General features: G+C 35.9%; 1 protein-coding gene across 6 annotated transcripts in view; it reads left to right on the top strand.

The window, feature by feature from the left end:
- The window catches only part of HECTD1 (HECT domain E3 ubiquitin protein ligase 1), a 66011-nt gene that overhangs the window by 11937 nt on the left and 26226 nt on the right, over positions 1-27848 (top strand). For 4 of the 6 annotated variants that reach the window (XM_068946405.1, XM_068946402.1, XM_068946404.1 and 1 more), the window contains exons 2-23: positions 7101-7335; positions 8251-8478; positions 11715-11996; positions 12175-12463; positions 12841-12917; positions 13004-13102; positions 13439-13553; positions 14130-14304; positions 16212-16350; positions 16547-16717; positions 17542-17764; positions 20004-20267; positions 20399-20475; positions 22424-22558; positions 22780-22926; positions 23327-23421; positions 24113-24218; positions 25297-25431; positions 25513-25652; positions 26185-26508; positions 26919-27085; positions 27303-27479. In XM_068946405.1, coding sequence (XP_068802506.1) covers positions 7101-7335; positions 8251-8478; positions 11715-11996; positions 12175-12463; positions 12841-12917; positions 13004-13102; positions 13439-13553; positions 14130-14304; positions 16212-16350; positions 16547-16717; positions 17542-17764; positions 20004-20267; positions 20399-20475; positions 22424-22558; positions 22780-22926; positions 23327-23421; positions 24113-24218; positions 25297-25431; positions 25513-25652; positions 26185-26508; positions 26919-27085; positions 27303-27479 — 3800 coding nt within the window. The remainder of the gene's footprint in view (positions 1-7100; positions 7336-8250; positions 8479-11714; positions 11997-12174; positions 12464-12840; positions 12918-13003; positions 13103-13438; positions 13554-14129; positions 14305-16211; positions 16351-16546; positions 16718-17541; positions 17765-20003; positions 20268-20398; positions 20476-22423; positions 22559-22779; positions 22927-23326; positions 23422-24112; positions 24219-25296; positions 25432-25512; positions 25653-26184; positions 26509-26918; positions 27086-27302; positions 27480-27848) is intronic. The other 2 variants (XM_068946403.1, XM_068946401.1) reach the window with 1 other exon arrangement.

Raw genomic sequence — 27848 nt, 5'->3', positions numbered from 1 at the left:
AACTTATGGACTATTACGAATGTTATGGAAATGTTTCGTTTTTAATGTTGGTCTTGAAAAACATATTGTAGATGAATGCTAAAATAATGTTCACATAAAATGAGTAACACATAGCAGTGCGCTTTGTATAGCGTAAATAGTAAGCAGGTAATACTGTGAAAAAACTGAAATAAAAATACAACTAATTGCTTTGGAGCAAGGTTATCTAGGATTAGGATCCATTCCCACAAATTACTTGGAATGACCTCGCAAATGTTCTGGAAACGGGCACAGAAGAATACATACTGGCAGTGCAGATGGGCAGATAGTTCTCTTATGGATAATCTTTGAGTTTTTTTGGTTCATACATGGAAACATACATATATGTTTCATACTGAAACTGTATTTCAGTAAAAGAAACAGTTGAGGCAAAGTCTGAAATCTGAAATTTCCTCCTGTAGAAAAATCTACAGGAACAAAGAACATTCATTAAACAAAAATGTTAGGACGACCTTTGCTTAAAAAAAAAAATCAGTTTCATAGGCTGAATGAAACTTTAAAGTTTCATTGCGCAAATATTACTTGCTTCATAGCTATCTGTGGTAAACCAAGTATGACAAGATACAGTACTGTTTCTTGAGATGTGTAAAAGACTGTGAGGATAAGAATGATGGAGGAATAGCTATTGCACACTGAAACACTATTCAGTTTTCAAAGCCTGAAGAAACGCCTTGACAGTTAGCTGGTCTGTCAGCTATCAGCACATACAGAGATAGCAGTTGTGCTGCAAACTGGCAAGAAGTATGGATCTCTCTTCTGCTGAAGAACTCTGCGGAAGAGGGGAAAAAATTAGCACGGTTTTAGTCTTTGAAAATACTAAACATATTACGTTATTCTATCAACTGAGTGAGTTAACTGGTTAGAAACTGTCTCTCATAAGAACTGGTTACTCAGGAAGAATTATAGTGATGGATATTTAAGCTTTCACACTTCTAACAGGTCTCTGCAGATGGTATGAACTGAAGCGCTAGCACAAGCACTGGCAGGCAGCTGAACTTGGTTTTCTGCTGCTAGTCACATGTCTTGGACCAGGACTCTGAAGCCAGAGTTATCACATGACATGGGCTCCGTGTCAGCTGAATCCAGTGGATACTCGGGAATGGAGTAATACGGTCTAGTGCTAGAAGTAATTGTGTTAACCGTTTTAGGGGTGCGATTGGTGGGATGTGTTTTGTTTTTTTTTGGTTTTTTTTTTTTTTCATCAGCAATGTCTTTGAAGTACCACAGTAGTTTCTGTTTTACCCAAGGCTTTTGAGTGCCTTTAAAATTGTAATAAGAGAAATGAGATAAATTGTAATTAGAGAAATGAATTTACAGTGCTGATTTTTAATTCCTTGATATCTTCTTACACTGACACGCTGTGTCGCTTCATTTGAGTCACTTGAGACACTGAGTCCTCATTTGAGTTTGGCTTGGCAATGGCAGGAATTTACTGCTATAGCTATATGCTCCTATTTAAAAACAACCAAAAAAACCACCAAAAAACAAAAAACCCTCAGAACTAAGTGTGCCAGCATAGAGAGTTATGCTGATACAGTGCTATAAATGCTATAGTAATATAGTTATATTGATAAATTTCCTTAACCTTTCTTGACAGTTTATCAATATTAATGTTTAGAAAATATTTTCAGATCAATGAAATTTTCCACAGGGGGAGAATGTATACTAAAGAATTTGTATATCATGGTCTTTACTGCCTAAAAAACTCATTTTAATACTGAAAGCATTAAAAATTTCATAGATAATACATGATACAGAATCAGCACTTCTGGAAATGATTTAGTTCTTTGCTTAACACCAGTATATGGAACAGAGGATGCTCTACTAAACAACAAATTCCGTAATCCTAATGGATTAGGATAGGAAGGGTAAATATTGATACTGAATAGTACTTATTTCAGAACTTACTCTGTTTACCAGCCAGTCTTTCAGTAAGATCTTTGAATCAGGATAATGGAAGACTTGCAAGATAACGAGCAGCAAAAGCTTTTGTGCTAGGAGTACAGGATCTAGGCAGCGTGGGCATCCGGAACTGAGAGACTTGCACTAACTAGTAAGTTAGTGGCAGTGGCATTGGTCACAGCATGATCTCATTAACACACTGAAGTTGATCCTTGTTTCTAATCACCCTTCTTGAAAGGACTTCTAGAAGTTCCCAAAGGGGTGTTGATATAGCTTCTTAGAATATCTAAAAAGAAAAAAATTCTTTCATTTTTATATTCAGTAGAAAAAAAACTTAAATAGAAGTCTAAACTTTGGAGCCACCTTTTCTAATCTAAAATAATAAAAACTGTTGACATAAAACAATTTTTTTTGTGTTGAAACAAACTCGTGGCCGTCTGTTTGTTCTATTGCAAATAGTTTGCTATGAACCGAGTAATCACTCAACACTGAGTATTCAGTAACAGTTTTGATTTTTTTTCTATCATTTCTTTTTTCTGAAATATGTTACTTTTTTTTAGTTAATATGTTAGTGTAGATCAAAATAACACGGTGAAAATAGTTTTGATACTGGGAGGCTTTGAGTTTAGAAATGATGCACATCGCTTTTCACCTTAATAGGAGTTTAGGCCTCAGTATTGAAAGGTTTGTTTGTGTTCTTTTTTCCTGGAAATCAAAAGGATCATCATATGAGTAGATGGAATTGTATTAAAAGATGAATGTTGTTTGCTGCCCTTTCACATCAGTTTATTTAGTATGGTAATTCTGCCCTCAAATTCTCTGCTCTTCCACGCATTTTCAGCAGTCTTGCTGTTTTTCTAATGTAGACAGCTTTCCTAGTAAGTGAAGGTGAATGCGGTGTGTGGCCCATGTGGTACAGACCCTCCTGAAATGCTTTACCTCACTGTCTCTCAAAGTACGTTAGCTCTGAACCTAGCCTTAATTGGAAGACCATTAGGCTCTAGATGATTGATGGGGCCTAATCTTCCACAGCAAATATTTGAGACGGTATTAGGTCCCATCAGTCTACCTCAGCCTGCCTAACAACATGAGTAGGGATTTATCTTGGACTTTAGGCTGCATACATATACATAACTTTAGGCTGCATACATATACATAACCCAGCATGTCTGATTCACTTTTTGATCCCTGCTAGTGTTGAGTGTACTTACTCAGTGCCAGTAGGGGCTACATAAAAAAGGAGAGGGTACATGGAAAAAGAAGCAGCTGATCCTCAGAAAAAAAAAATCTTTTCTCAGCACTTAGTTGTTAGAGTTGCTTCAAGTGTGCAATGGATTTCTTTTTCCTGTGCTGCCTTTGCTTACATTTTAGTAACAAGGTGCCTTGACTCAAGGTTGGATCGAGTGAAAACTCTGGTACTATCTGGAAAGCCCGTTTACATAATTTTGAGGCTCTGATACCATCCACTGACAAAGGGCAAAGTTTTCCCTGTTTCTTAGGGATCAAGTGCCAGTACACAGAAATGCACGATGACACTGTGACAGAATGGGGGAGGAGAAAGGTCGTCTGTGCTTTGTCAAGGTGCTGTATGTCTATGACAGTGTTGCCTTCCATCTCTGGCCGTGTGCTGGGGCTGCCTTCTCCTCTTTCCAGTCCTTTCTCTTGCACTTGCACATGCATGTTCCTGTCCCTGAGATATGTAGAGCACCCTTGGGTAGCCCGTGTAATGGCTTAGTGCAGATTTGGGGATTAGAGGACAATCTCTATAAAGCTGACCTATGTATTTGTCTGTTTGTAACATACAGACATTTATCCACGGAAGAGTTTCCTACAGCATAATGACTGAAGTTCTTCAAAATATGTCATCTCTACAGTTTTATAATGGAATTATTCTACCCACCTGTTTGAGAAGAGTCGAAGTAGAGGACTGAGGATGTTTTAGTATGCCGTTCTTCATTGCTATTACAGGCTCATAAGATCTAGGTTCTGTGTGAATGACAGAACGGGTACTTTCTGCTCCCTAGCTGGCAGGGAACTTTAGTGTCTGCTGTGACCTGAAAAGACTTTGTTAGGCAAAAGGAGTCTGAACTGGTCTGTGTAGGATGTATGTGTCTCTGTGTACCTCCGTGCACCTCTTGAAGTGTCCTGCTGTAGCTAACCATTTTTTGTCTACTGGAATGCTTGAACATAGTTTTCCTCATGTAGTAAATACAGGAATAGTTTATCACATAGTATTGAAGTGTGCTTCATCTTTTTTTATTTATTTCTATTATTTATTGAAATGTGTTTGCTTATTTCCTCTGTAAGGAGTGGTGTTTCACAATTGTGTTAATCCCTCTATTTAAAACTGTAGCAGTTCATCTGGTTTACCTGGCGGTGCAGTACAGTTGTTCTCCCTTTCTTCAGCTGCTCCTTGTGATTCTGCTTAATCTACCAGTGCCCAGACCAAATATTTTTTTTTGCAACAGCTGTCTTTATGACAGAACCATTTAAAGTAGGCTAAGTCCTCTTGCAGCTTTCAGTAAGACTAGTAGCACTTGCTATATAGTTTGTCAGAGTACATCTTCCGCTAGCTTTGAATATTACTGCTCTGAGTAAAGCAAAAGATGACAGATCTACAGGTTCCATGCTAAGATAGTAAAAAGAAATGCTCGTTTGTTATCTCCTAATCTAAGACAAAAATTCTAGTTTGGTTTTGTCATGTTACTATTAATAATGTCCAAGTAAAATGTAGTTTATACCTCTGTAACTTCTGAATCCTTGTAAGCTGCGATACATTTAATGAACTTCACGTGCTTTTGGAGAAAACTTGCTCAGCTTTGAAGTTTAACAATGTTCAGATAGTGTTAAAAATTTGCAATCTATTTATATGATCTCAGACTACTTAGAAATCGTGTGTTTTAGAATTTTGGGGGAAGAATTTAAGAATAATTTACTGCCCTGGTTCAGTCTGCCATTTTAATGCAACGGTTTCCCCAAATGTAGGGTACAGAAGTACAGATTTTTTGCCAGCATAGAAATTTTGGCAGTGAGCTGTGCTCTTAAAAGAGCATTGCTGATGCAGTGCACTGGCATTTCTAGACTAGCAAAACTTTCTGTATAGATCGTTGGCTGTTAGTAACTTTCTCTGTATGTTTGCTATATCTGCTGGGTAATCATTTCTCTGTGATAGCTGTTTTGCTATTTGAGGAATTCTTTTTTCTTCCAAATTTTTAAATTTCTGTTTTCAAAAAAATATATCCAAGGTGCATTTATGCTGCAGTGAATAATTAGAGATAATAGCCGCTTGCTAGTTGTGATTTTAATAAGATTGCAAGATTTGGCATGTTTCAAGAGAAGATCCGCAAATATTGTTCTGCACTGGATAACTGTAGTCTGAAATGCTTTGGAGAACTGTGTGGTAAAGATTATTTCAAATGTCTTTTTATAAACTGTTGAATCATAGAAAATAACTGCTTATTTTAAGATGTGTCTTAGTAAATTTTATCTTGCAATATAACGTTTGAAGAACACTGCAGTTCATGGCAATGTTTTAGTGATGCATTAGTGTTGTTATATAAAATGTGAAGTGCGAAAGACCAACAGCAAAACACTGAAACATGTAATGCTGTCTAATCTAAATTGAGTGTACTGAGATGCTTCTTTTCATGTGTCATTGTGTGGTACTAGCATAATAATGAGTGCAGATTCTCAGACTTTCCAAATGGATAGTGTCCTAAAAATGTGGAAGTACCATGCAGGCTCTTCTTAAGGAAGATGTGGAATTAAGTAGCAAATGTTTTAGAACAGCAATTATAGGCTTAATAGGATAATAGAAGTATTAAATATGGGGTTTAACTTTATCAAAGCACCATTTATTTATATCATTAAGGATCATTGGGCAATGTGTTTATTTACTGAGCAGTATGATTTGATTACTTCATAGAGCATGGTCAGATCTTCAAGGAAATAATTAGCAATTTGCTCTCCCAGGATTTGGTGCCTTTGTATCTGAGTCACTTTACATATCAAATAGAATACTGAATAACCTCTGGGTTAGTCTGCAGAAATGATTAATCAAAGAGTATTCAACTTGTCTTCCAGACCAAAAAGTCTCTTTGGATTTAGGGAAGTTGTCAGGCCTCCTTTTGCAGAGCAAAAGCTTACTTTAAGGAAAAGTTACGATATCCCTTTTGTAGTTGTAGTTCTGATCTAGGGTTGAGGTATCCAGTTGTTTTTGACTACTGACACAGCGTGTGTTCTCTTTGCTTAGATTTCCCTCCCTCACGCACCTTTCTCTGAAATTTTCTACCACTGCAGTAAACAATCAGCGTACTAAGTTACTTATTGCCAAGTGGTTGTCCACTATTTGAAGAAATTGGGTTAAGGTATAGCTTCATGCCTGAGAGCTGTTGATCTGTCTTAACCACAGCTGCCACAATTGTGAAGAGGATTATTATGAACATCCAGTTTGGTTTGTCCTCAATTTGTCAAAGGGATGGAAGAAGAACTGTTATGACCTACCTTCCTTGTTAGGAAGTTACAGGCATGTTCTTGACCTTCCTTCTTGCATTTGGAAATAAGGCTAAAAATAAAGAGGAGAGCTGGAGGCTACTGAGGCATGGGCATGAAGAGAAAGTATGATAGAAGCAAGCCAAGTAAATCAAATATGTTCTGAGTGTGGTTGAGGGGAGAAGGAAAGGAACTGGAATAGTATAAAGAGGGAAGTAAGAACATATAAAACAAAAGGAAAAAGTCCTACTCGGAGAATGAAGTTCTGCAGCAAAACCAAAATCTGTAATCTTTGCATTGAACATAATATTTCATGGTTAAGTAGCGTTTCCTACTTACTGTTAGGATCCTTGAAGCTCTAAGCAATACATTCTGAATGGTGAAATGAAATACATTCCTAAAATGATTTCCCAAAGGGATAAATTCTTTTCCCCCATATGCCTGTAAAACTTCAACAGTGTTTTTTCTGATGGGTTTCTCCCATAATAATAGAGCCTCTTATTTAGGTTTCTAATTTGAATTGTGGAGTGTGTATGAGATGCCTGCATATAAACAAATGTTAATGACAGTATGGGAAACATTAATCTGTTAATGTGAAACTGTACAAAATCTCTTAGTGTAGAGGAACTTGCACAACTTAATGACTTACAATTTTTTTTGTTCTACAGATGCCCTCCACGAACTTTTTTACCAGCACTGTGCAAAATTTTTCTCGATGAAAGTGCTCCAGACAATGTATTAGAAGTAACAGCTCGTGCCATAACTTATTATCTGGATGTATCAGCAGAATGCACCCGTAGGATTGTGGGAGTGGATGGAGCTATCAAGGCACTTTGTAATCGTTTAGTAGTTGTTGAACTTAACAACAGAACCAGCAGAGATTTGGCTGAGCAATGTGTGAAGGTATGTGTTCTGAAGAACCTTCTGTTTTTAAGGAGCTGGAAAATGTACTGTGTTTGGAAAAATCTATTCATATTATAAAAATGCAAAGCAAAAACTTCCTCAGTATGTTAAAATTGTACATACAACTGTGTTTCTCAGGTTTATTGTCAGTCTGATGCTCTTTAAAGCTGAGATTTCTTTAAAAAATGGATAGAAAGAGAAAAGGTTAGAAGAAAGTTTTCCTTTTTGTCCGAAAGAAATATGATTAGAGTGTCAAAGTCTAATTTTACACCAGAAAGGGATGGGATAATTACTCTGGATGTAGATAAGAAGTTAAAGCTTGTATTGGAAGTCTTTTACATTCTGCCCATAGTAGAATTATCTGCTGTCTCTTCAGTAATACTGAGCATAACTCCTCTGCAGCCTTGTGACGTCTTCGTGAAAACTGATGAGGCCCTTAAAATCTCTTGGACTGTCCATAGTGCATAACTCATGCCCATATAATAACATACAGTCTGAGTCCTTAATTACCATTGCCTCAGACTTTGTGCATGCATTTCCTACACCTTCGTAATTATGCTGATCCAGTCTCTCCAAAAGAATTTCACTGAATTGCTGACGTAGCAGTGTTCTTGGAAGTTTCTGAGCTGAGCTGTGTGTATCCAAAGACTTGATAATTATCATTTCTTTTGAGCATCATTATCCAGCTGTTTCTCACGAATACCTGTCATGCCTCTCTTGGGGATGTTCTTCTATTTGCTCCTGTATTTTAGAAGGAAAACTTAACTATTAGATACTGCAACTGCATTGTCCCCTTTTAACTGTTGAGGAAGAGAGCTCTTCTGTTGCTCTCTTAACCTACTCTGTAGACAGATGCAAACAAATAACTGACTTTTCATGTGTACTTCATTATAATTAAATTTCATTTTGTCGTAGGTGTTAGAATTAATCTGTACCCGTGAGTCAGGAGCTGTGTTTGAAGCTGGAGGGTTGAATTGTGTTCTGACGTTCATTCGTGACAGTGGACACCTTGTTCATAAAGATACTTTGCATTCTGCTATGGCTGTAGTATCCAGACTCTGTGGCAAAATGGAGCCTCAGGATTCTTCATTAGAGATCTGTGTGGAATCACTGTCTAGTTTATTAAAACATGAAGATCATCAGGTAATGCAATAGTTGATGCAACATGCTATGAATTTAGCTTCCATCATATTTAATAAATGAATGGTTAAGTAATTTTATACAGCCTCTGAAAATATATTTATGTAGTGGTTGTTCTATTTGGATGTTATGATACTTTTCTTTTACAGTTGTGACGAGAGAATAAAAAGTACTGCTTAGTGCCGCTCAACTCCAAGCTTTTGTGTAAATATGATCTTATACAACTTCTGAAAACTTTGATTCTTTGAAAAGAGTCGAGTAAACTCCAGCTTTTTCAAAGAATTTTGAAATATTTTTCTGAAGTAATCGTTGTTCTATGTCGGCACCTCAGTCACTGTTAAATTAAACATACACAGCAGACAAAAATTTATTTAGTTCCTTTTTATTTTGCCTACCTAAGAGGAAAAAATAAAAAAAAAAATTCACAATGAATGCTAAAGTATAAATGGTGCTGCTACAGATGCAGCACCATTTCTTTTTTGCAGCTTTATTAAATTGAGATGAAGTAGTCCTTGTAAAACAAACCTAGGAAATGAGAACTTAAAGGAATTATCTTCTTCCTAGTAGTAGAATCCTTTTGTGTTTGACCTGTTAATGCATCGTAATAGTTACTTCACCAAATTCTTGCTCTGTCTTGGCCAGACTTCTTGTCCAGGCTGTTCTTGGTGCCCGTTTTTGCCCTCCTCCACACGTTTGGTTTATTAAGCACAACGTATTTGTGAGACTAAGTCTTTTGCCTGTGAGCCAAATTTTTTTGGTTTGCTTTCATATCATTTTGAAAGAACTACTTGGCAGTAGGGTCCACTTCTTATGGATCTGTCACACAAGGTATTTGCGGATGAGCTAGGTTTTCTTTGTGTGTGGTGAGGTTCTTGGTTGTTGCTGTTCTTGTTTTCACGTAGCTTTGTTAATAGAGTGCTCATCAGAGATAAGCTAACTCTGAAATTTAGGCCGTAATTCTTTAGGATTAACTGTTTTCCAATTTATGATGTGCTTGAAAAAAACCAGTTTCTGGGACTGCTGGAGAATCCAGACTCTAAGGAAGTTAGTCTTTAGCAGTCAAGCTTTAAGATAAGTGTGCTTAAAAGTTCAGTAACCCAGATGATAAGTAAAATCTGTACCAGTATGCTTGAGACATTACATGTTGTATGAAAGAAGCCTCAAGATTCATGACAAATGTTGATATGTCAAATATGGGTTTGCCCAGTAATTTCCTTTAAAGCCATTTTTTTTGTTTTTGTTTTGATTGTCACATTATCCTTTTATACTCTTGGGTTGGGTCGCTTTGCTTATCCATACGTTTTTTTTCCCCCCTTTGACCTTCTTACTTAATTTGCAGTTTCAAGGAGAAATATAAAATACTGATGTTGCTCATGCTGCATGCTAAATGAGCAGAACCTTTTTTGTATGTTTCTGACAGAGCTGTTGTGGTTAAAAATTGGTAAAGTATTTATGGATTATATAAAAGTTAGTGGAATTGAAGTCTCAGAGAACACAAGTAGTTGCCATTTTAAGTTAAAGAAAAAAATCCCTTGCAAAAGATTGCTGATAAATCAGAATGTTTGGCACGCTAGGACCACGATAGAAGTTTAACAGGCGTCACGTTTATCCAGGAGAGGCTTTGTTTTTCCAAGTCCTTGAAAACTTAACTGTGTGGGTGAATGTCTCATAACTCCCTAACTTGTGTGTCAATAAGTAACTGTCTTTAAGCCCTAGTGCTGGCTAACTACTGTTTTCGAAATGGGCTAGGCAAGAAGTTGATGGCTTTTTGGGGACAAAGGACTGCAGTAACTGAGAGTTTGATAAAGAGTGGGTAATGTTAAGAGTCTTCTACAGAGCTTGTTCTGTTTTACTACTTATGAACTGCTGAGACAATGTTTAAGAAGGCAGACTTTCTAGAAGCAGCTCTTCAGATGTGCCTGCACAAACTTCTTGTCTGAAAGATGGAGACACTTTTAATGTAGCTTGTAGTTTAGATGAGAGATGTTGTAGGCAAAAACTCCTTTTATTTCCAGTACTGGCTTGAAAAAGATGTTGGACCTTTTTTTCCCAGGCAGCAGTGCTTCCTCCCAGATTAAGAGGATCATCTGTAAGCCTTGTTTCCGCAGTATCATTGCTATAACTCTTTAAAGAGAAACCTAAACTTGTGAGTTTGTATTTTATTGTCCAAGAAATCTTTTGAATATCCCTGAGCCGGGTGCTTTGTGGACAGTCTGGCCTTTGTTAGGGTAGAAGCTGCATTTCCCAGTTTGTCCTGTCGTTAGGCTAGGTGCAATTCCATAATTAAATCTACTTAAGAAAAGCATGTATGCTTTTAAATAAAACTTTAACGCCTAATAATTGATAATTTGGTAATTTGGCATTTTTAAGTTGGTGCTTCAGCTAATGGCTTGTTTCATAGAGGCTTCAAAATAGAAAGCAACAATTTTATATTAAATATTTTATTAGCATTAATAACAAATGTAAAATTATAACATATTAGTATATTTCATATTGTTCTGTAAATATGGAATGTGATTGAGAAGAAATTTTTAAGTAGTCTTACACTTTGAGAACCAAATTTGAAATTCAGGAAGTGTATGAAAGGAAGAACACATTTATTACAGTGCTTTTTCTTATTTTCTCTTTTTGCAGTTTTATTATTAGAAAGCTACTTTAACACATTCTTAACATCAGAAGTTCAATATTTACGTATTTAAATACGTTCAATATTTAAATAACAAGCGGCAGGTTGGTTTTTCAACTGTGTTGTCAGAATGGACAGTTTCTAGTGGGAAGTATAAATAGTTGTATCTCCTGTAGGAATAACATATATAACTACAGAAATAAATATGGGAGTTCAAAACTTTTTAAATGTACTTTCCAAATGTAGTGAGTATTAATTTGGCAATTTGATTGTTAGATGTGTTCCTCTAGGTTGGTTTTGTTTGATGCTTTTGTATAGTTAAGAGACTCGCAAAGCTGGACTGTAAACAAGGGTAAATAGTTTCCTTGATTTCGTTATGTCATCAGTGCAGGGGGGAAAGCAGTATAATCCTTTGGCAGGCACTTCAGAGCACTGTTGGGTTCCTGCTCTGAGCTTCGAGCTTAAGAAGCCTATTTCTCTTCATTGACTATGAAGCGAACCTAGGGATATGTGCTTTTTCTATGTATCTTGTGTTCTTGTGAATATCTCCTTAGCATTTTCCCACCTTAAGTAACAGATTTTGAGCCTCTGTTCTCTTGCACTTCTTTCTTAGGTTTCAGATGGAGCTCTGAGATGTTTTGCTTCATTAGCTGACAGATTCACGCGGCGTGGAGTTGACCCAGCCCCATTAGCTAAGCATGGATTAACTGAGGAATTGTTATCTCGCATGGCAGCTGCTGGTGGGACAGCATCAGGACCGTCTTCGGCTTGCAAACCTGGTCGGAGTAGCACTGGAGCACCCTCCGCAGCTGCAGACTCTAAACTGAGTAATCAGGTGTCGACTATTGTAAGCCTGTTGTCAACCCTGTGTAGAGGCTCTCCAGTAGTCACACATGTAAGAAATACTTTCACACTACAGCTCTTCATTTCGTTTTTTTTTCTCTTCGTATACTTTAGTGTTGCACATATATCTTAAAGTGATTTTTAAAGGAATAAAATGAAACATCTCATATGGAAATGAAAGCCAATTCTGATAGTATTTTCTAAAGCCCTGTATATTTTTTATTGTTCAGACTTTTAATTATTTCCAGGACCTCCTAAGATCTGAACTTCCAGATTCTATAGAGAGTGCGTTGCAGGGCGATGAGAGATGTGTACTGGATACCATGCGATTAGTAGATCTTCTTTTGGTGCTACTGTTCGAAGGGAGAAAAGCCCTGCCAAAATCCAGTGCTGGATCTACAGGCAGAATCCCAGGATTGCGAAGACTGGATAGTTCTGGGGAACGTTCTCATCGGCAGCTGATAGATTGCATCCGCAGTAAGGATACTGATGCACTAATAGATGCTATTGACACAGGAGGTAAGCAAAAACACTTTGAAAAAGAAAATGAGATAAGTAAAATATCTTCAAGATCTTTATGACAACAGGAATTATGAAATAATACTCACGGTACTTACCTAGTATCGTGAAATTCTTTATATACAAGTTCACTAGTTCATGAGTTACTTACATACAAGTTCATTTACTTTGTTAAAAATGCAACAGTTCTAGTTGGTAATAATTCCCATTCTGCTTTTTATTTTTGGATTGCAGTTAAGGATACAAACGCTTTCATACCATAGGATTGTGGAAGATCTTTCAAAATTTTATTTAAGACTTGGTATTTATTTAGGGAACACTGCTGATGCTTAATGTATAGTGCTGGGAGCTTTATTTTATCTAATTGTATCTTTCAGCTTTTGAAGTAAATTTTATGGATGATGTAGGACAAACTCTTTTAAACTGGGCCTCAGCTTTTGGAACTCAGGAAATGGTAAATTGATTTTACAGAGTCTTAAAAACTTAAGTTATTCATGTAAAGAAAGAGATGAAACAAGTGTTTGACTTTTTGTTTAACAGGTAGAATTTCTCTGTGAAAGAGGTGCTGATGTTAACAGAGGTCAGAGGTCATCCTCCTTACATTATGCAGCATGTTTTGGAAGACCTCAAGTAGCAAAGGTATGATGCAAACTTCTGTAATGTGCTAGAAAGACTTGCGTGGTGACTTTTTGCCTTACTGTGCAGAAAAGCTTTTCTGATGCAGTATGTTTAGCTTATATATTTTCAAGTATTTACACATCCTTTACAGGGTTTATCACAATGCAGGTTACGCAGGTCAATAATATGGATAAAAGTAGGTTTATATTAGCTCTAAAGGTGTAAAAAGCAGATAACATTCTAACTTTGTGTGCAAGTATGAGAAAACTGTAGAAGAGCTATATGGAAAAACAGGTTTACTACTTTGGAGGTAAAGAATATATATATATTTTTTCCCTTAAAAAAAAATGTTCTCAGACGCTCTTGCGACATGGTGCAAACCCTGATTTGAGAGATGAAGATGGGAAAACTCCATTAGACAAAGCTCGTGAAAGGGGGCATAGTGAAGTAGTAGCTATTCTTCAGTCTCCAGGTGAGTGCAGTTTTTAATTCATGCCCTTAGCTAGTAGAAGTGCTTGTAGCTGAATTGGTTTTAGAATTTTACTCTGGTTCAAGAAAAAACGCAGTACTGTGTGGTCAGTCTTCCTTACCGTTAAAGTACCTATCAAAACCTTCATGTTTTGTAAGGTATTAAGGGACGAGGAATTCCAGAAGAAACTGCTGGGTAGACACAATAGCAGTGCCAGTGGTCCTGCTTTTCAGTTGCAGAATGGTGCTAAACCGGCATTTTCCTGTGCATTCAGAGGCTATCAGCTGTAGTAGCTTCTCTGGCGTCCGTTCTTTCAACATGGGAACTGCGCTTTGTCAATCCATGAGGCTTTTGTAGCACGGGAGCCAGAGATGGCCGTCCCTTCATGTTTATTTTAAGTACTTCCAAATTTTCATATGAGCGGTCTTTGGTGCTTATTATCAACCATCTTTCCTGTGCAAATCTTTCATTACAGGAATGCCTATTTCAGTTTAGGTTCCTAGATGTTAGTAAAGAGAACTCTTTCCTTTATTGGGAGATTTGTTTGTTGTTGAACGTTTAACAAAAATATTTTTATAGGGGACTGGATGTGTCCTGTTAATAAAGGGGATGAAAAGAAAAAGAAAGATGCAAACAAAGATGAGGAAGAATGTAACGAACCCAAAGGAGATCCAGAAATGGCACCAATATACTTGAAAAGACTATTGCCTGTGTTTGCACAAACATTTCAACAAACTATGCTGCCTTCAATAAGGTAAGAGTTAGTTACAATAGACAGTTTCTCTGTATATTTTGAATTTTTTCAGACACTATATTAAAATTACCAAGGTAGATTTTTTTTTTCAGTAAAAATTATCATATCTGAAAATTGAGAAAGTGTCTTTTAAAATACTGAAACCTGTTTAAGAGGAAGCTCTGTTCACTCTAACAATTAAACGTTTTTCTGTTTGAATAGAAATGGTGCTTTGGAAAGCATTGCAAGTGAAGATAAATCTGTTTTTTACTTAGTATTTTAAGTAGCATTCAAAGAAATATGGTTAGCCAAAATTGGCAGAGATGCATACTCTGACTGTACCTTGAACTTTCAGATACTGTGTATTTGGTCACAGCTGTTTGCAGCCACAATAATGGAAGAACTAATTTGAGAGAAAATACTGAAGCGTTACCTAGCTACACACATTGCAAAATCGGAAAGGCTGGAAAAAAGCTATCTTAAAAGGTTTTAGAAGGCTTCTTAAAAGCTTAAATTGAATTAGTGAGTGGTAATCAATGAGATGAATTAAAGGTGGAGCTGAGCCTGAAAGTAAGTTGTCAGAAGGAGATTTCAGCACTTTGACGACAATGTTCAACATGCAAATTCTAAAAGCATTTTTAGACCGAATTTTGACCAGAGTGGGAAGCAAATGGGATATGGAGTATGGAAGGAAAAGGGAAAATATAGAAAGGGCTTGCACAATTTGTGCTACAGTTTGTGCTAGTTGTAATGGAAGAAGAGGTGAAGGGGACAATAAAATTCAAAACCTCTTGAGGCTTTGAATAAAGGCAGCGGTAAATAATTTAGAACACACATGGAGTAAAAAAACTGAACATGGCATTGTGGGAGACATGGCGAATAGAGTCCTAGGATATGGAACTGGAGGTAACTTTATATGTAGTATAGGTTAAGGGGATGTGCTAGTACTAGATTTGGTGTGAATATGTTTTCAAACACTGTGGGAAGAAAATGGAGAGGATGTACAGAGAGCTGTACATCTGGAGAAGATGCCCCTTACTGAGAGAATTAAAAGAATTTGATCTAATTTGATACTTTAAAAGGGCATAATCGTTGGGGTAAATTGTGTATGACCTTTCAGCCTCACAACGTAACATTTGCTTAATCTTGTACTAGTGCTCCCAGTGTGTAAGTGCCTTCAGCGGTGAAAGTACAAGATACAAAAGTGCCCTTCAGTGGAGAGAGAAGCACAAGAGCTGATAGTAGGAAGCTGAAGCTGGGCCACTTCAGATGGATCAGTGTTAACAATTTGTGCATGACTAACTGTTGTTGCAGACTACCAAAAGTAGCAGATTCTCCATATTTTCAAGTTTTTTTTCCGGAATCAGACTAAATTGTGGTTTTTTTTTTACAATGTCATCCAAATAAAAATTCTGTTTTAACCATGCACAAGTAATTGGCTTCCAAACAAATTCTAGTTTTTACTGTGACATGGCTGCATGATCCGGTAGTAATTTTAGACTTCGAAATTCTAGGGATGTGACCAAAACACTGGAAGTATAGGAAAGAAGTGGAAGGTTGAGTAAGATACCTGGGAGAGGCGTGAAGCCTGTATAACTCAGAAGTGAAATGGCATGATGAAGACAGTGGATGAAGGCAGAATGTAGAATAGGTTTGTAGAGAAAAGATTTGAAGAGAGAAAAAGATATTAAATATACTATTAGACTTGTAATACTGTAGAATCAAAAAGAGCAGTAGTTGAATAGTTTTTTTGAACTAATCTGAGACTTCCTATCTGATAACCAGAACTGGAACGCCTCTCAAAGTTATGTTTTTGTATACCTGCATAAATGGTGTGCAAAAGCGGTTTTAACTTGAACCTTTTTGTTGCTTTGATTGCTGCGTGCTTTATTTTTGTAAGAATCTTCTTTCTATAACTTCTTTTTAAGGAAAGCAAGTCTTGCCCTTATTAGAAAAATGATACATTTTTGTTCTGAAGCACTGCTAAAGGAAGTTTGTGATTCTGATGCTGGCCACAATCTGCCCACGATATTGGTTGAGATAACAGCTACAGTTCTTGATCAAGAGGTAGGAAAAAAGAAAATTGTGTCATCTTATGAAGCCAGTGGAAGAAAGGGTTTATGCTCATTGATTCCACATATTTATTACCTTAGTGTGTTTATAGCATCTGTCTGTGATGAGGTATGAAGTTCAGCATGTCAAGATGATTTCAAGTAAACGGATCTCTGCTTTATTGTTTCCTTTCCATACCAATTTATTACAGGATGATGATGATGGTCACCTGCTAGCCTTGCAAATCATAAGGGATTTGGTGGATAAAGGTGGTGATCTTTTTCTAGACCAACTGGCTAGGCTTGGTGTAATTAGTAAAGTGTCAACTTTGGCGGGACCATCTTCTGATGATGAGAATGAAGAGGAGTCTAAACCTGAAAAAGTGAGTATACAATTACTAGGTAATTTTTTCCCCTTGTAAAATGATGGGTTTTAATGCAATTTTCAGTATTATGAAAATGTCTTACAGGTCGTTAGCTAGATGGATAGGAAATTTAAACAATGCTTGTTGTATGCCTCTTGTTTAATTGTCTTTGAAGTTACAAAACTTAGAAACAAAAGTTCCTGTTAGCACATTGTTAGCACTGCCGATTTTGCTATCCGTAAGTACTTACCTGTGGTCAACTGGATTATGACATTTGTATTTGTCCAGCGTTTCAAAACCAACTGCTAAACAGAATGAATCCCTTCTCAGTGGAGTGCCTCTTTTTCAATGTGCATGTATCAAATAATTTCCGGTGTTTTTAAACCTTGCTAGAGAATATATTAAAAATACAAAACCAGAAATATTTTCTACATGATGAAAAGTTTTGAAATGCATATCAAAGTTATTTAGCAACTTCCAGCAGCCCTATTACTGACCGCTCAGATACTTCTAACTATTCAGTTAAGTAAAACAAATGATGAGGATATTGAAATAATTGTTAGCACTGAAGTTTCTACTTTCTCAGTGTTCTTATAAGATCACTTTTGAACAGAGTTGGATGTCTCGTATGGTAGGCTGTTATTGTCAGGTAGCTAAATCTGTATCTGAAAGGGAATGCTGTATTTCAAGTATTCTGTCGACGAATGCTTTTCAAGATGCATTTTATAGACACGAAAGCTTATTTCTTATACTTCTGGTTGGAGTAAATTTTTCTCCCTTCAAACCTTTTTACCATTCCTGTATTCCTCATGGTTTTTTTTCTTAATACAATTTCGTTACAGGAGGATGAACCACAGGAGGACGCTAAAGAACTGCAACAGGGTAAACCATATCACTGGAGAGACTGGTCAATCATTAGGGGAAGGGACTGCCTGTATATCTGGAGCGATGCTGCAGCCCTGGAGCTTTCTAATGGTAGTAATGGATGGTTCAGATTTATCTTGGATGGGAAACTGGCCACGATGTATTCCAGTGGCAGCCCTGAAGGAGGATCCGATAGTTCAGGTAGTTTCTTCTCGGTTTAAGTCCAAGTTAAGTTTTGAGACTATTCCATTTGTTTATATAATTTGATTGGAGCTCTTTTGTTTTGCAGGAATTGGCTTTCTAAATAGTAAAGGATGTAAACAGGTGGAAGGTGGTCAGTTAACTGTGATGCTTTTCATCAGATAGCATGTGACCATAACTTGACTTCCTTGGTGAATTAAGTATTAAGTAAACACCTTGCCAGTAAAAGGGTATTAACTTTGTTTTGTTTTGATTTTTTTTCATGCAGACTTAATTTTTTCACCCCAGTCATTAAAAGTACTTTCTAGTGGCCATCCCAGGAAAAAAAAACGTACTACAGTACAGAATGGATTCAGAGTATTATCTGTGTTTTAAGTCCTGAACTATAATATACGTTCTGCTGTTCTAAATCATTGCTGATAAGCTTATGGTATACGTTTTAGCAACTTACTGAGTGGCAAGAATGTAGAGAGGGTTGTAGCTGTTGAACTCATTAGTGCGAATCACAGAATGAAAACTGTTGGGAGAGCTGTATATATACTATGAACGTTTTTAAAAGGTCTGTCCTCACCCCTCTCCACACTAGCTTAATACTTGTTTGAATTTTTAGAAAAAAGTAAAAATTCAATGCAAAAATTGAAATTTTATGGTAATTCTGAAGCTTTAAGCAAGTCTGAAATTTCAGTGTAAGGGAGCCTGAAATTATTCCAAATTATGTGCAGTCTTTGAACTTTCAATATGGCATGTTGCATAGTAAATATGTAAAAATATAACTGTGGAAATTCAAAAAGGTTTCATTAGCCAAAGTTAAACTTTGCATGTAAAATCTCAACATTCTTTTCATAAACCTCCTCTCTGGATATTAAGAATTTTAAGCAATAAAGGAAAGCATCTTATGCCTCAAAAGGGTATACAGAGATTATTTGTTTTTTGTATTATACAAAATTAAAAATGGCAAAATCTAAAAATATAGAGCACAAGTCGTTGCAGCAAGAGGAAAACAGCAATTTTATATGCATATGCCCTACAAAATAAGTTGTGAGATATTTATGAGATCACTATGCTGAAAGATGAGGATCCTGCTTAACTTTGAAGCAGAGACAATCTGTACATTAATGAGTTATTGCATTTTTATTTTATATGGAAATTTCTACTTTTTTTTTAAATTATGAACTCATCAATTTCTGGCATTATGTTACTCAGCATTTGAAACACTATACAGTCTTCTAATTATTACAATATCAAAATGTAATTTAAATAAAACTGAAACAGTTATTTCAAGTACTTTCAAGCTAGGCTACCTCCGTACCAAAAAAAAGGAATACGATCCTTTTGTTATCTGTTAAATGCTATCTCCATATAAATATTTGCTTTTTGTCAGTCCTTATATGGTGCCATTGGATTTATTTCACGTTTCTGTCTGAGATACAGAGGGCCTGAAAATAGTTACTGAAAAAAGGAATAGGAGCATCTGCATGATAATAACCTACTGAATTAGTATGACTTAACTGTGTTAAATTACATAATTGTGGCTTTCTCCCTTTCTCTGAAGTGAATGTAGAATTTTTAGAAAGGAGATGAGTGAAAGTTTTAACACAGCTTAAAGGCACTAAAAATGTTTTTATATGGTAGCTAATCTGAGCGAATAGTCATCTCAGCTGAAATCTGCTTTTACCACATGCTGGTGGTCATCAGACTCCAAAGTTTTGTGACTTTTTTTTTCCTGCTTTTACATGGCTTGGACATCTTTCTCCACTTTTTTTTAAACTTTGAAGTCGTGATTGCTGTTTTCCTGGTGGAGTGTTCATTTAATCTCCTATTTCTGAAACATTTATGAGAACAGTTCACCTTGGCAATAACGAGATAATTATTTTGCACGACTGTACTGTAGATCTGTTTCATTTCTCTTCATTTTAAATGTAAAGTTGGATTAATACATCTGTCAACAGCACCGTTCAGAAAGAGTTGCAGCGTCCTTTTCAATGTGACTGTAGAAGAAATCACTGCTGGAAGTGCCTAACTGTAGTGGGAAGAAGTTTAGGGTATTTTAAGACCCTTAATTTCAAACTTAATTTTGCATTGAATATACTCAGTCATTTTGCTCCTGGGGGTGGGGGGGGGGAGCTTGAAATATGATAATTGAAATCAATTGTTAGGGGAAAAAAAAAAGTGTGTGTGTATGTATATATATATACATACACGCACATATATGTGTGTATGTATGTTCCTTTTTAAATAGAAAGTAGGAGTGAATTCCTTGAGAAGCTGCAAAGAGCTCGAAGTCAAGTGAAGCCATCTACCACAAGTCAGCCAATTTTATCAGCACCCGGGCCAGCTAAACTTACTGTGGGAAACTGGTCGCTCACCTGCTTAAAGGAAGGAGAGATTGCTATTCACAATTCAGATGGTCAGCAAGCTACAATACTGAAAGAGGATCTGCCAGGCTTTGTTTTTGAATCTAATAGAGGAACAAAACATTCGTTTACAGCTGAAACATCTTTGGGTAAGTATGTAGATGTGTGTAATGTGCAGGTAGGGGCAAGTGTATGTGAGGTAGTTCGGTGGGGGGTGTGTGATTTTTTTTTTCATTTGTTTTTGGAATCTGGGAGAATGACTTTTTAAAATACTTTGCAGGGTCAGAATTTGTGACTGGATGGACTGGCAAAAGAGGAAGAAAACTAAAATCTAAACTGGAGAAAACAAAGCAAAAGGTTGGGCAGCCTCTGTGGATTTTGTACTTAGATATTGAATTTGTTTCGTTTCACATGCTTACGGGGATTTATCTTCCTGTTAAAGGAATCAAATCTGATTTGAGCTATATACAATTTCATGTTAAGTTCTAAAGGAGGAAATTTCACTCAGAGTACTTTGCAACTTCTTTTATTCGTCAGTCTTACAAAAATATGCTCTTCTAAAGGAAAACCAATTTTACTTTACAAACAGCGACACACAAAATCCAATTTTCCTGGCCCACATTTGAATAATTCTGTTATTTTTTCTTCTTTTACACAAAAAGAAAAGATATTATGATCAACGTACTTATCTCCTGTGAATGTTTATTCTAGAAGTGCTTGAGACACGTACTTCATGTTTCTTTCAAAACTTGTTCCTTTTCTCGTTCCGAATTGATGGAAGATTTGAGTTGATTTAGAGTTGAGATCAAGTTACTCAGTTGTTGATCTTCCCTAACCATTTTTTTTCCTAATTAATCCAATGTTTCTGTTACAGCCAAGGACTGTGAATTAAACCATTTTGAATGTTCTGGTAATTGTTATTAGAGATGTCATGAGCAGGATATTGATGATCTGTAAATAACATATCTATATTTTAGTCTTATGTTCCAAATATTAAACTTACTTCCCTAAGAATAAATAAAACAAAATATTTTATCAATGTCATTGTAAACGTAACCTGCAGGTCTGAAGGGAAACCCTATAAGCATCTGAAATGACGTAGGCTAGATAAGACTTTTCTTTTTACCTTTTTATCTTTTGTCTTGCTTACGTCCTTAAACAGCAGCTAAATAACATTGCCAATAAAATGATGTAGTTGTTCCAGGCTATCTGTGAACATGTGTTCCACAGTCATATCAGAGGCATGTGTTACTTTATATTCTCTACGTTTGGATGCTAATTTTGAGCTGGATGTAGTAGTGATGGACAAGGGGATGGAGGTGAGCTGGAACAGACAGTTCCAGTATTGTAGAAGTTGTAGTAGAGCAAAATGTGTAAAATCCCTCATTTTAGATTTCTATTCTAAAATGCTCTTTTTCTCAGACTTGAGAGAAGGAATAGGAGATAAGAAATCAAGGCTTAAGCTTTTTACACAAAAACATAGTAGCGTTTCGTTCTATGGTCAACTGATGCCAAAAACTCAAGCCTCAGCCTTGATCTCTCTAACAGTTTCTACAACACAGCTAACATGATCTGTTTCAAAAATCTGCATTACATAGGAAACTTGCATTTGAGGAAACGTGAAACTGAATTGAAAATCAAAAAACTATCTGAATGAGGATAATTGAATGATAAAAGGAAGGCAGTGCTATGTAGCTCCCAAGTTGGAGAGAGATCCCTTATATTGGGGCACATGATAATACCAAGCAAAGATTCTTGAGAAAAATTTTTTAAAAGCAAAATGTTTACTGAGAACTCAGTTTATAAAGTCTGTATCCTGTGTGCAGCATGCTACATAGACAATAATTCTAAGCATAAAGTCGCCTAATGAATTCTTGTGTGAACTGGTTTACGAAACGTGAATAATCATTCAGAAACCATATAACAAAAACTTAATTTTAATCTATAGCTGAAAAGATTTCCAGATCTCTGATGCAGTTTTAAAGATACAGATTTACAGATTAAGAGCCCTATCTGTTCTGCTGCCCTTCTGCTGCAATTCGTTTAATGGTAGGCTTAGGTTTTGCAAGTTTTAGCAAGATTGTCTGTGCATTTCTGTTAATTTCTCCTGTACTCCTACCCTTTGACAACCCTTTGAATTTCATGATGTCTTTTATGATAATTTGTGTTCTTCTTCCATGTTTGTTTGTCTGTTGTCGTGGACTTTGAAAAAATATGAAGTTCCTAGAATCATAAAGAATGCCTGGAGAATAGTCTTTATATATGAAGTACAGTATGACTTCTCATTACAAAAATCCATTTGTAGGTACGCACTATGGCAAGAGATTTATATGATGATCATTTTAAAGCTGTTGAAAGTATGCCTCGAGGAGTAGTTGTAACGCTGAGGAACATAGCAACACAGTTAGAATCCTCGTGGGAACTTCATACAAACAGACAGGTAAGTAATCTCCTTTAATTTATGATGTGAGTGAAAATTGTGTAACATTCAGACTAGTCCATGTCATGGTGTAAAGGAAGGTTGCAACAGATCTGTGAAATGGGTATTTCTTTAATGCATGTAACTACTGGTTGCATACTTGATCAGGACATTACTTTTCAAATGAAGCAACTAGCAAAACTGTTACCGTGTTTCACTGTCATTATCTTTTTGTCTTCCAGTGCATTGAGGGAGAAAATACTTGGAGAGATTTAATGAAGACTGCTTTGGAAGATTTAATTGTACTATTGAAGGATGAGAACACTATTTCTCCGTATGAAATGTGTAGTAGTGGCTTAGTACAATCCTTGCTTACAGTTTTAAATAACGTGAGTTTACAGACCACAAGCTTCTGAAAAAAAGCTTTTTTTCCTGTTTAAAAAAAAAAAAAATAGATATAGACCTCAATTTAAAAAATCTATTGTAAATAAATGTGGCTTTTTGCTGTCTTTATTAAAATCAGTCAGGCTTGCACCAGTTCGTGGTCTTACCCATTGAATATGCGCTATTGCAATAGATGATTTTATTTAATGAAGTTCCAAGTTCAAGTAAGCCGTTAAAAATATTTAAGTCAACACTTGCTAGTTTAATGGCATCAGCCATTAGACTTTTAGCAGAGAGATTTTAAATATGGTATTCAGTAAGCCTAAACAGATATTTTTTCCAGTATAAAGAGCGAACACATAAGTTGTTCTGTGTTTAAAAAAAACCTTTTTTCTTTTCTCTCAGAACATTGATTTAGATGTGAAACAAGATTGCAGTCAACTAGTAGAGAGAATAAATGTGTTCAAAACAGCATTCAGTGAAAATGAAGATGATGAAAGGTAAAAAAAAAAAAAAAAAAAAAAAAACCAAAAAAAATCCTTGTACTTATGAAGCAGTTAAGCATGCTTAGGACAATTTAAAGACACAGGAACAATTTTCCCCTTTTTAGTTTTGGTCTTTCTCTGATGAAATAGAAAATTATCCTGAAAAGATAGCATCTATTATTGAATTAGCAATTAAAAATGTTATGAAATTACTTTGGTCTGTAGTAATCAACTATGTTGTATGTATGCCTGTAGACAGAGATAAGTGATTGTTGTTTTATCACTTACTATGTGTAGATTAATATTTCTTTTACTGTGTTATAAGCATGTGACTAAAAGCTGGAAGTAGACAACTCAAATGACACCAGCAGAAATAGCAGTTAGGTATTTGCTAGAGCTGTTTTTGTACAGTGAATGAACTAAGTGATCTGGACTAAAACCAATCCTTTAATTAAAAAAAAAAAAAAAAAAAAAAAGGAAACCTATAAGTATATTGAGCAAAACTGAAGTGAACCAAATGCCAAGGAGTATTAATAACTTCAGTCTGAACTTGAGGAAACATTTCGAACAAACTTACTCTAGACATGGAGTTAACTCAGTCTCCTCAATTTAAAAACGAACAGACAAAAATAGTACTGTTCCCTGAGATAGCGTACAATCTTTTTCCCTTACTATGTGGTAATATAGTAACTATTCACTTTCACAGTCGTCCAGCAGTTGCATTAATTCGGAAATTGATAGCAGTGTTAGAATCTATTGAACGTCTACCTCTCCACTTGTATGATACACCAGGCTCTACATATAATCTTCAGGTAAATATAAAGTGATAATAACGTATGATAATGTTGATGCAGCTGAATGTTTTGCATGAATTTCAGGAAAAATGGCATACACTAAATCTGTGTGAAAGCTGGATAGAACTGGAAGAAAACATTGTCTAGTTCTGTTGTTCTTCAGTCTCCCCAACACCTAACCTAAATATTCACTTGTTCCTCTACTGTCATTTACTCTTATACTATAAAGGGAAAATGCTAGTTGAAGAGACAACGTGTTTGTTCTTTTCCCGTTCTCGAGTATTCTCTTTTCCGTATAGGAATATGCTCACTGCATAAGTATCCTTACTACTAGAATGTAACTGCATCTAAAATCATTTTGTTGAAGATGGTTGTAAGACATGTTTATTTGTGATGACTTGGGGTGGGCTATGATGGTTGAAAGCATCACCTCTGGGGCTGTATGTGTGTTTGATAATGCATGATAGTTGTAGGATTAGCAGCTTCTCATAATGGAAAGCTGCAACTTAGCTAAACATCTTATTTTCTGCTTTTGTTCAGTTTGTGTGAAGTGTAAGCTTCTCATATTTGAAAGCACACCTCAAGCTTACGTAATATGACATCGAAGTGCAAATATTCCTGTGCATTTTTGAATATTTTGCTCTTCATTACCAGAAAATAGTTACAGAAAGGAACAAAAACACTTACTGCTATTGAATATTTTTAGAAAGTATTTTCATGTTTTGTATTATTATTTTAGTTGTTAATCTGCAAGGCTTAAGAAAAGAATTATGAAAAGACATAAAAATTTTCAGCAGATATTCACTTAAATGTGTTGTTGATATTTTCTTACTAAAGAATTGTTAGGTTAATTTAAAAAATGAAGCACTAAGGGATTATTAAAGCATTAAATATGGAGTTTCCATTAAAGCAGTGTTCTATTAAGTAAGAATATTTGATTTTCAATCCATTATTGGCTTCAGTTGCTCAATAAAAATATATTTGATAAACCACGAAAAGTGTTGTAGTGAAACATCTTGTTTTTCTTGACGTTGCCAAACTTAGAACAAAACTTTAGAACAAAAAAGCCTTTATTAATGTTTAGCTGTTCTTTTAGATATTAACAAGACGCTTGCGATTTCGTTTGGAACGTGCTTCTGGGGAGACATCTTTGATAGATCGAACTGGTAGAATGTTAAAGATGGAGCCACTGGCAACCGTTGAATCTCTAGAACAGTATCTCCTGAAAATGGTGAGCAACCTGCTGCACCTGCAGTTCGCACAGAATTGTTGCATTCTGTGTCTGTAATATTTCATTTGTTTTTTCATTTAGGTAGCAAAGCAGTGGTACGACTTTGATCGGGCTTCATTCGTTTTTGTGCGAAAGCTACGTGAAGGCCAAACATTTGTATTCAGGCATCAGCATGATTTTGATGAAAATGGAATTATTTATTGGATTGGGACAAATGCAAAGTGAGTTTCTTCAAAGATCAAAATATTTTGAGTTCAAATAAACTGTGATCTGTAGGAAAACAAATGAAAACTCATTGTGAAATGAAGTCTGTGCTGTGGGTTTTCATTTTTTGCCAGGAATGTGAGGTATCTTTTGGTTTTACTCTTGATGCATAGAATTACATTTCTTTTTGTTCTATTTGAGTAATAGGAAAATGTGAATTGCTATATGCTTACCTAAGAAGTAAAAGGGTAGGGATGGGATGGTTGCAGCTTGTTGTTGTTATTCATTTGGGCTAGGGGGTGTTTGGTTAGTTGGGTGGGGTGTTTTTTTTTTTTTTTTTTTTTTTGGCTTTTTAGCCACTGTAGTAAAGTGACACTTTTGGATCACCTCTAAAGGGGTTATCTAATTGTCTAAGATGATCCTAATTATTCTGATTTGTAATAAACTCAGCTGTGATCTACAACTTAGAGTAAACTGTCAAATGTTATTGATACCTGTTTTTTTTAATGTAAGTAATGATTGAACAGTACATTTCTCTTTTTAATATAGAACTGCATATGAGTGGGTAAATCCAGCAGCCTATGGGTTAGTAGTGGTTACATCTTCAGAAGGAAGAAATCTGCCTTATGGCCGTTTAGAAGACATCCTAAGCCGGGACAGTTCAGCTCTCAATTGTCATACTAATGATGATAAGAATGCTTGGTTTGCCATAGATCTTGGCCTTTGGGTTATACCATCAGCTTATACATTACGCCATGCTCGAGGTTATGGAAGATCTGCTCTCAGAAACTGGGTTTTCCAGGTATCTAAGGATGGCCAGAACTGGACTACTTTGTATACTCATGTTGATGACTGTAGTCTCAACGAACCAGGGTATGTTAGTGTATCTTACCAGCTTTTTTTAAAAATGAGCTCAATTAAAAAGATATTGGAGTCTAGACTAATGTTATGTGTGTAGTAGGTATAATGCACGACTGCATAAAGGAATGCTAGGTGATCTAAATTATCAAGGATGGGCTGGAAAATAAGTGACCCATAAACTCGTTGTATGGATCACATAATAATGAAAAAACACAAATGCCATTGTTAATTTTCATTTGGGTGGTTTTGGAGAAAATGGTAACACCAGCACTCATCCAGAGTTTGTCTTAGCTATTAGGCTTTGTTTCTTACATTTTTGGCAGTTTTCTGACTTAATCCATAGATGGTCCATGTCAGTACTAAAATTTTCTGTGTCCTTTCCCTCCCTCCCCCCCCAAACCCAATCCCCAATTAATTCAAAGGTCTACAGCAACATGGCCTTTAGATCCTCCAAAGGATGAGAAACAAGGCTGGAGACATGTCAGAATAAAACAGATGGGAAAGAATGCCAGCGGGCAAACACACTACCTCTCTCTGTCTGGATTTGAACTTTATGGCACTGTGAATGGAGTATGTGAGGATCAGTTGGGTAAGAAACAGAATGCGTACATCCTACTTAGTGTCTTAGAGTGCTAACGAACATGTAATATAAAACTTGCTGTAAGAAAACATATTGAACTTTGCAATGAAACCTGCTTGAAAACTTAAGTTCAAAATTATTCCCCATTCCATATTGTTTTATTTCTCAGTCTTTTCATTTATGTATTATTTCATTTATCATCTATTTCAATGTATGTTTCTTGTAGGAAAAGCTGCTAAAGAAGCTGAAGCTAATCTGCGAAGGCAGCGACGTCTAGTTCGTTCTCAGGTTTTGAAATACATGGTTCCAGGAGCCCGTGTAATCAGAGGAATTGATTGGAAATGGCGAGATCAGGATGGAAGCCCACAGGGTGAAGGCACTGTTACAGGAGAATTGCATAATGGTGAGCAAGAATTACCTGAATTTGCTAATAGATGTTGCCTGATTATTTCGTGTTTTATTACATTTTGAACGTGGACTTGGTAACAGTATTTTCTTTGTAGAGTTATGAAACGGTTGATAAAACTTTAAATATTTTGGGGAGAAGGAGCTCAAATACTTTTCTGTTGCAGTCCATTTGTGAAATTCTGTTTTAATGCATGAAAGGAATTCCTTCTTGCTGGAAATGAAAAATATTTTTTGAGTTTTCCTTAATTAAAACACCAAGTTGTTATTTAGACATTTGTAACAAAAGACAAAAAAATTATGCAAAGTTGATTGATTGCAAACCAGTTGATTAAGCTTTGTACCTGCAAAATCTCAAATTACCTTT

This window comes from Struthio camelus, chromosome 5 (assembly GCF_040807025.1).
Source record: "Struthio camelus isolate bStrCam1 chromosome 5, bStrCam1.hap1, whole genome shotgun sequence".
Lineage (NCBI taxonomy): Eukaryota > Metazoa > Chordata > Aves > Struthioniformes > Struthionidae > Struthio > Struthio camelus.
Note: the sequence above shows the minus strand (reverse complement) of the source record. Positions and strands in the feature narration are given on the sequence as shown.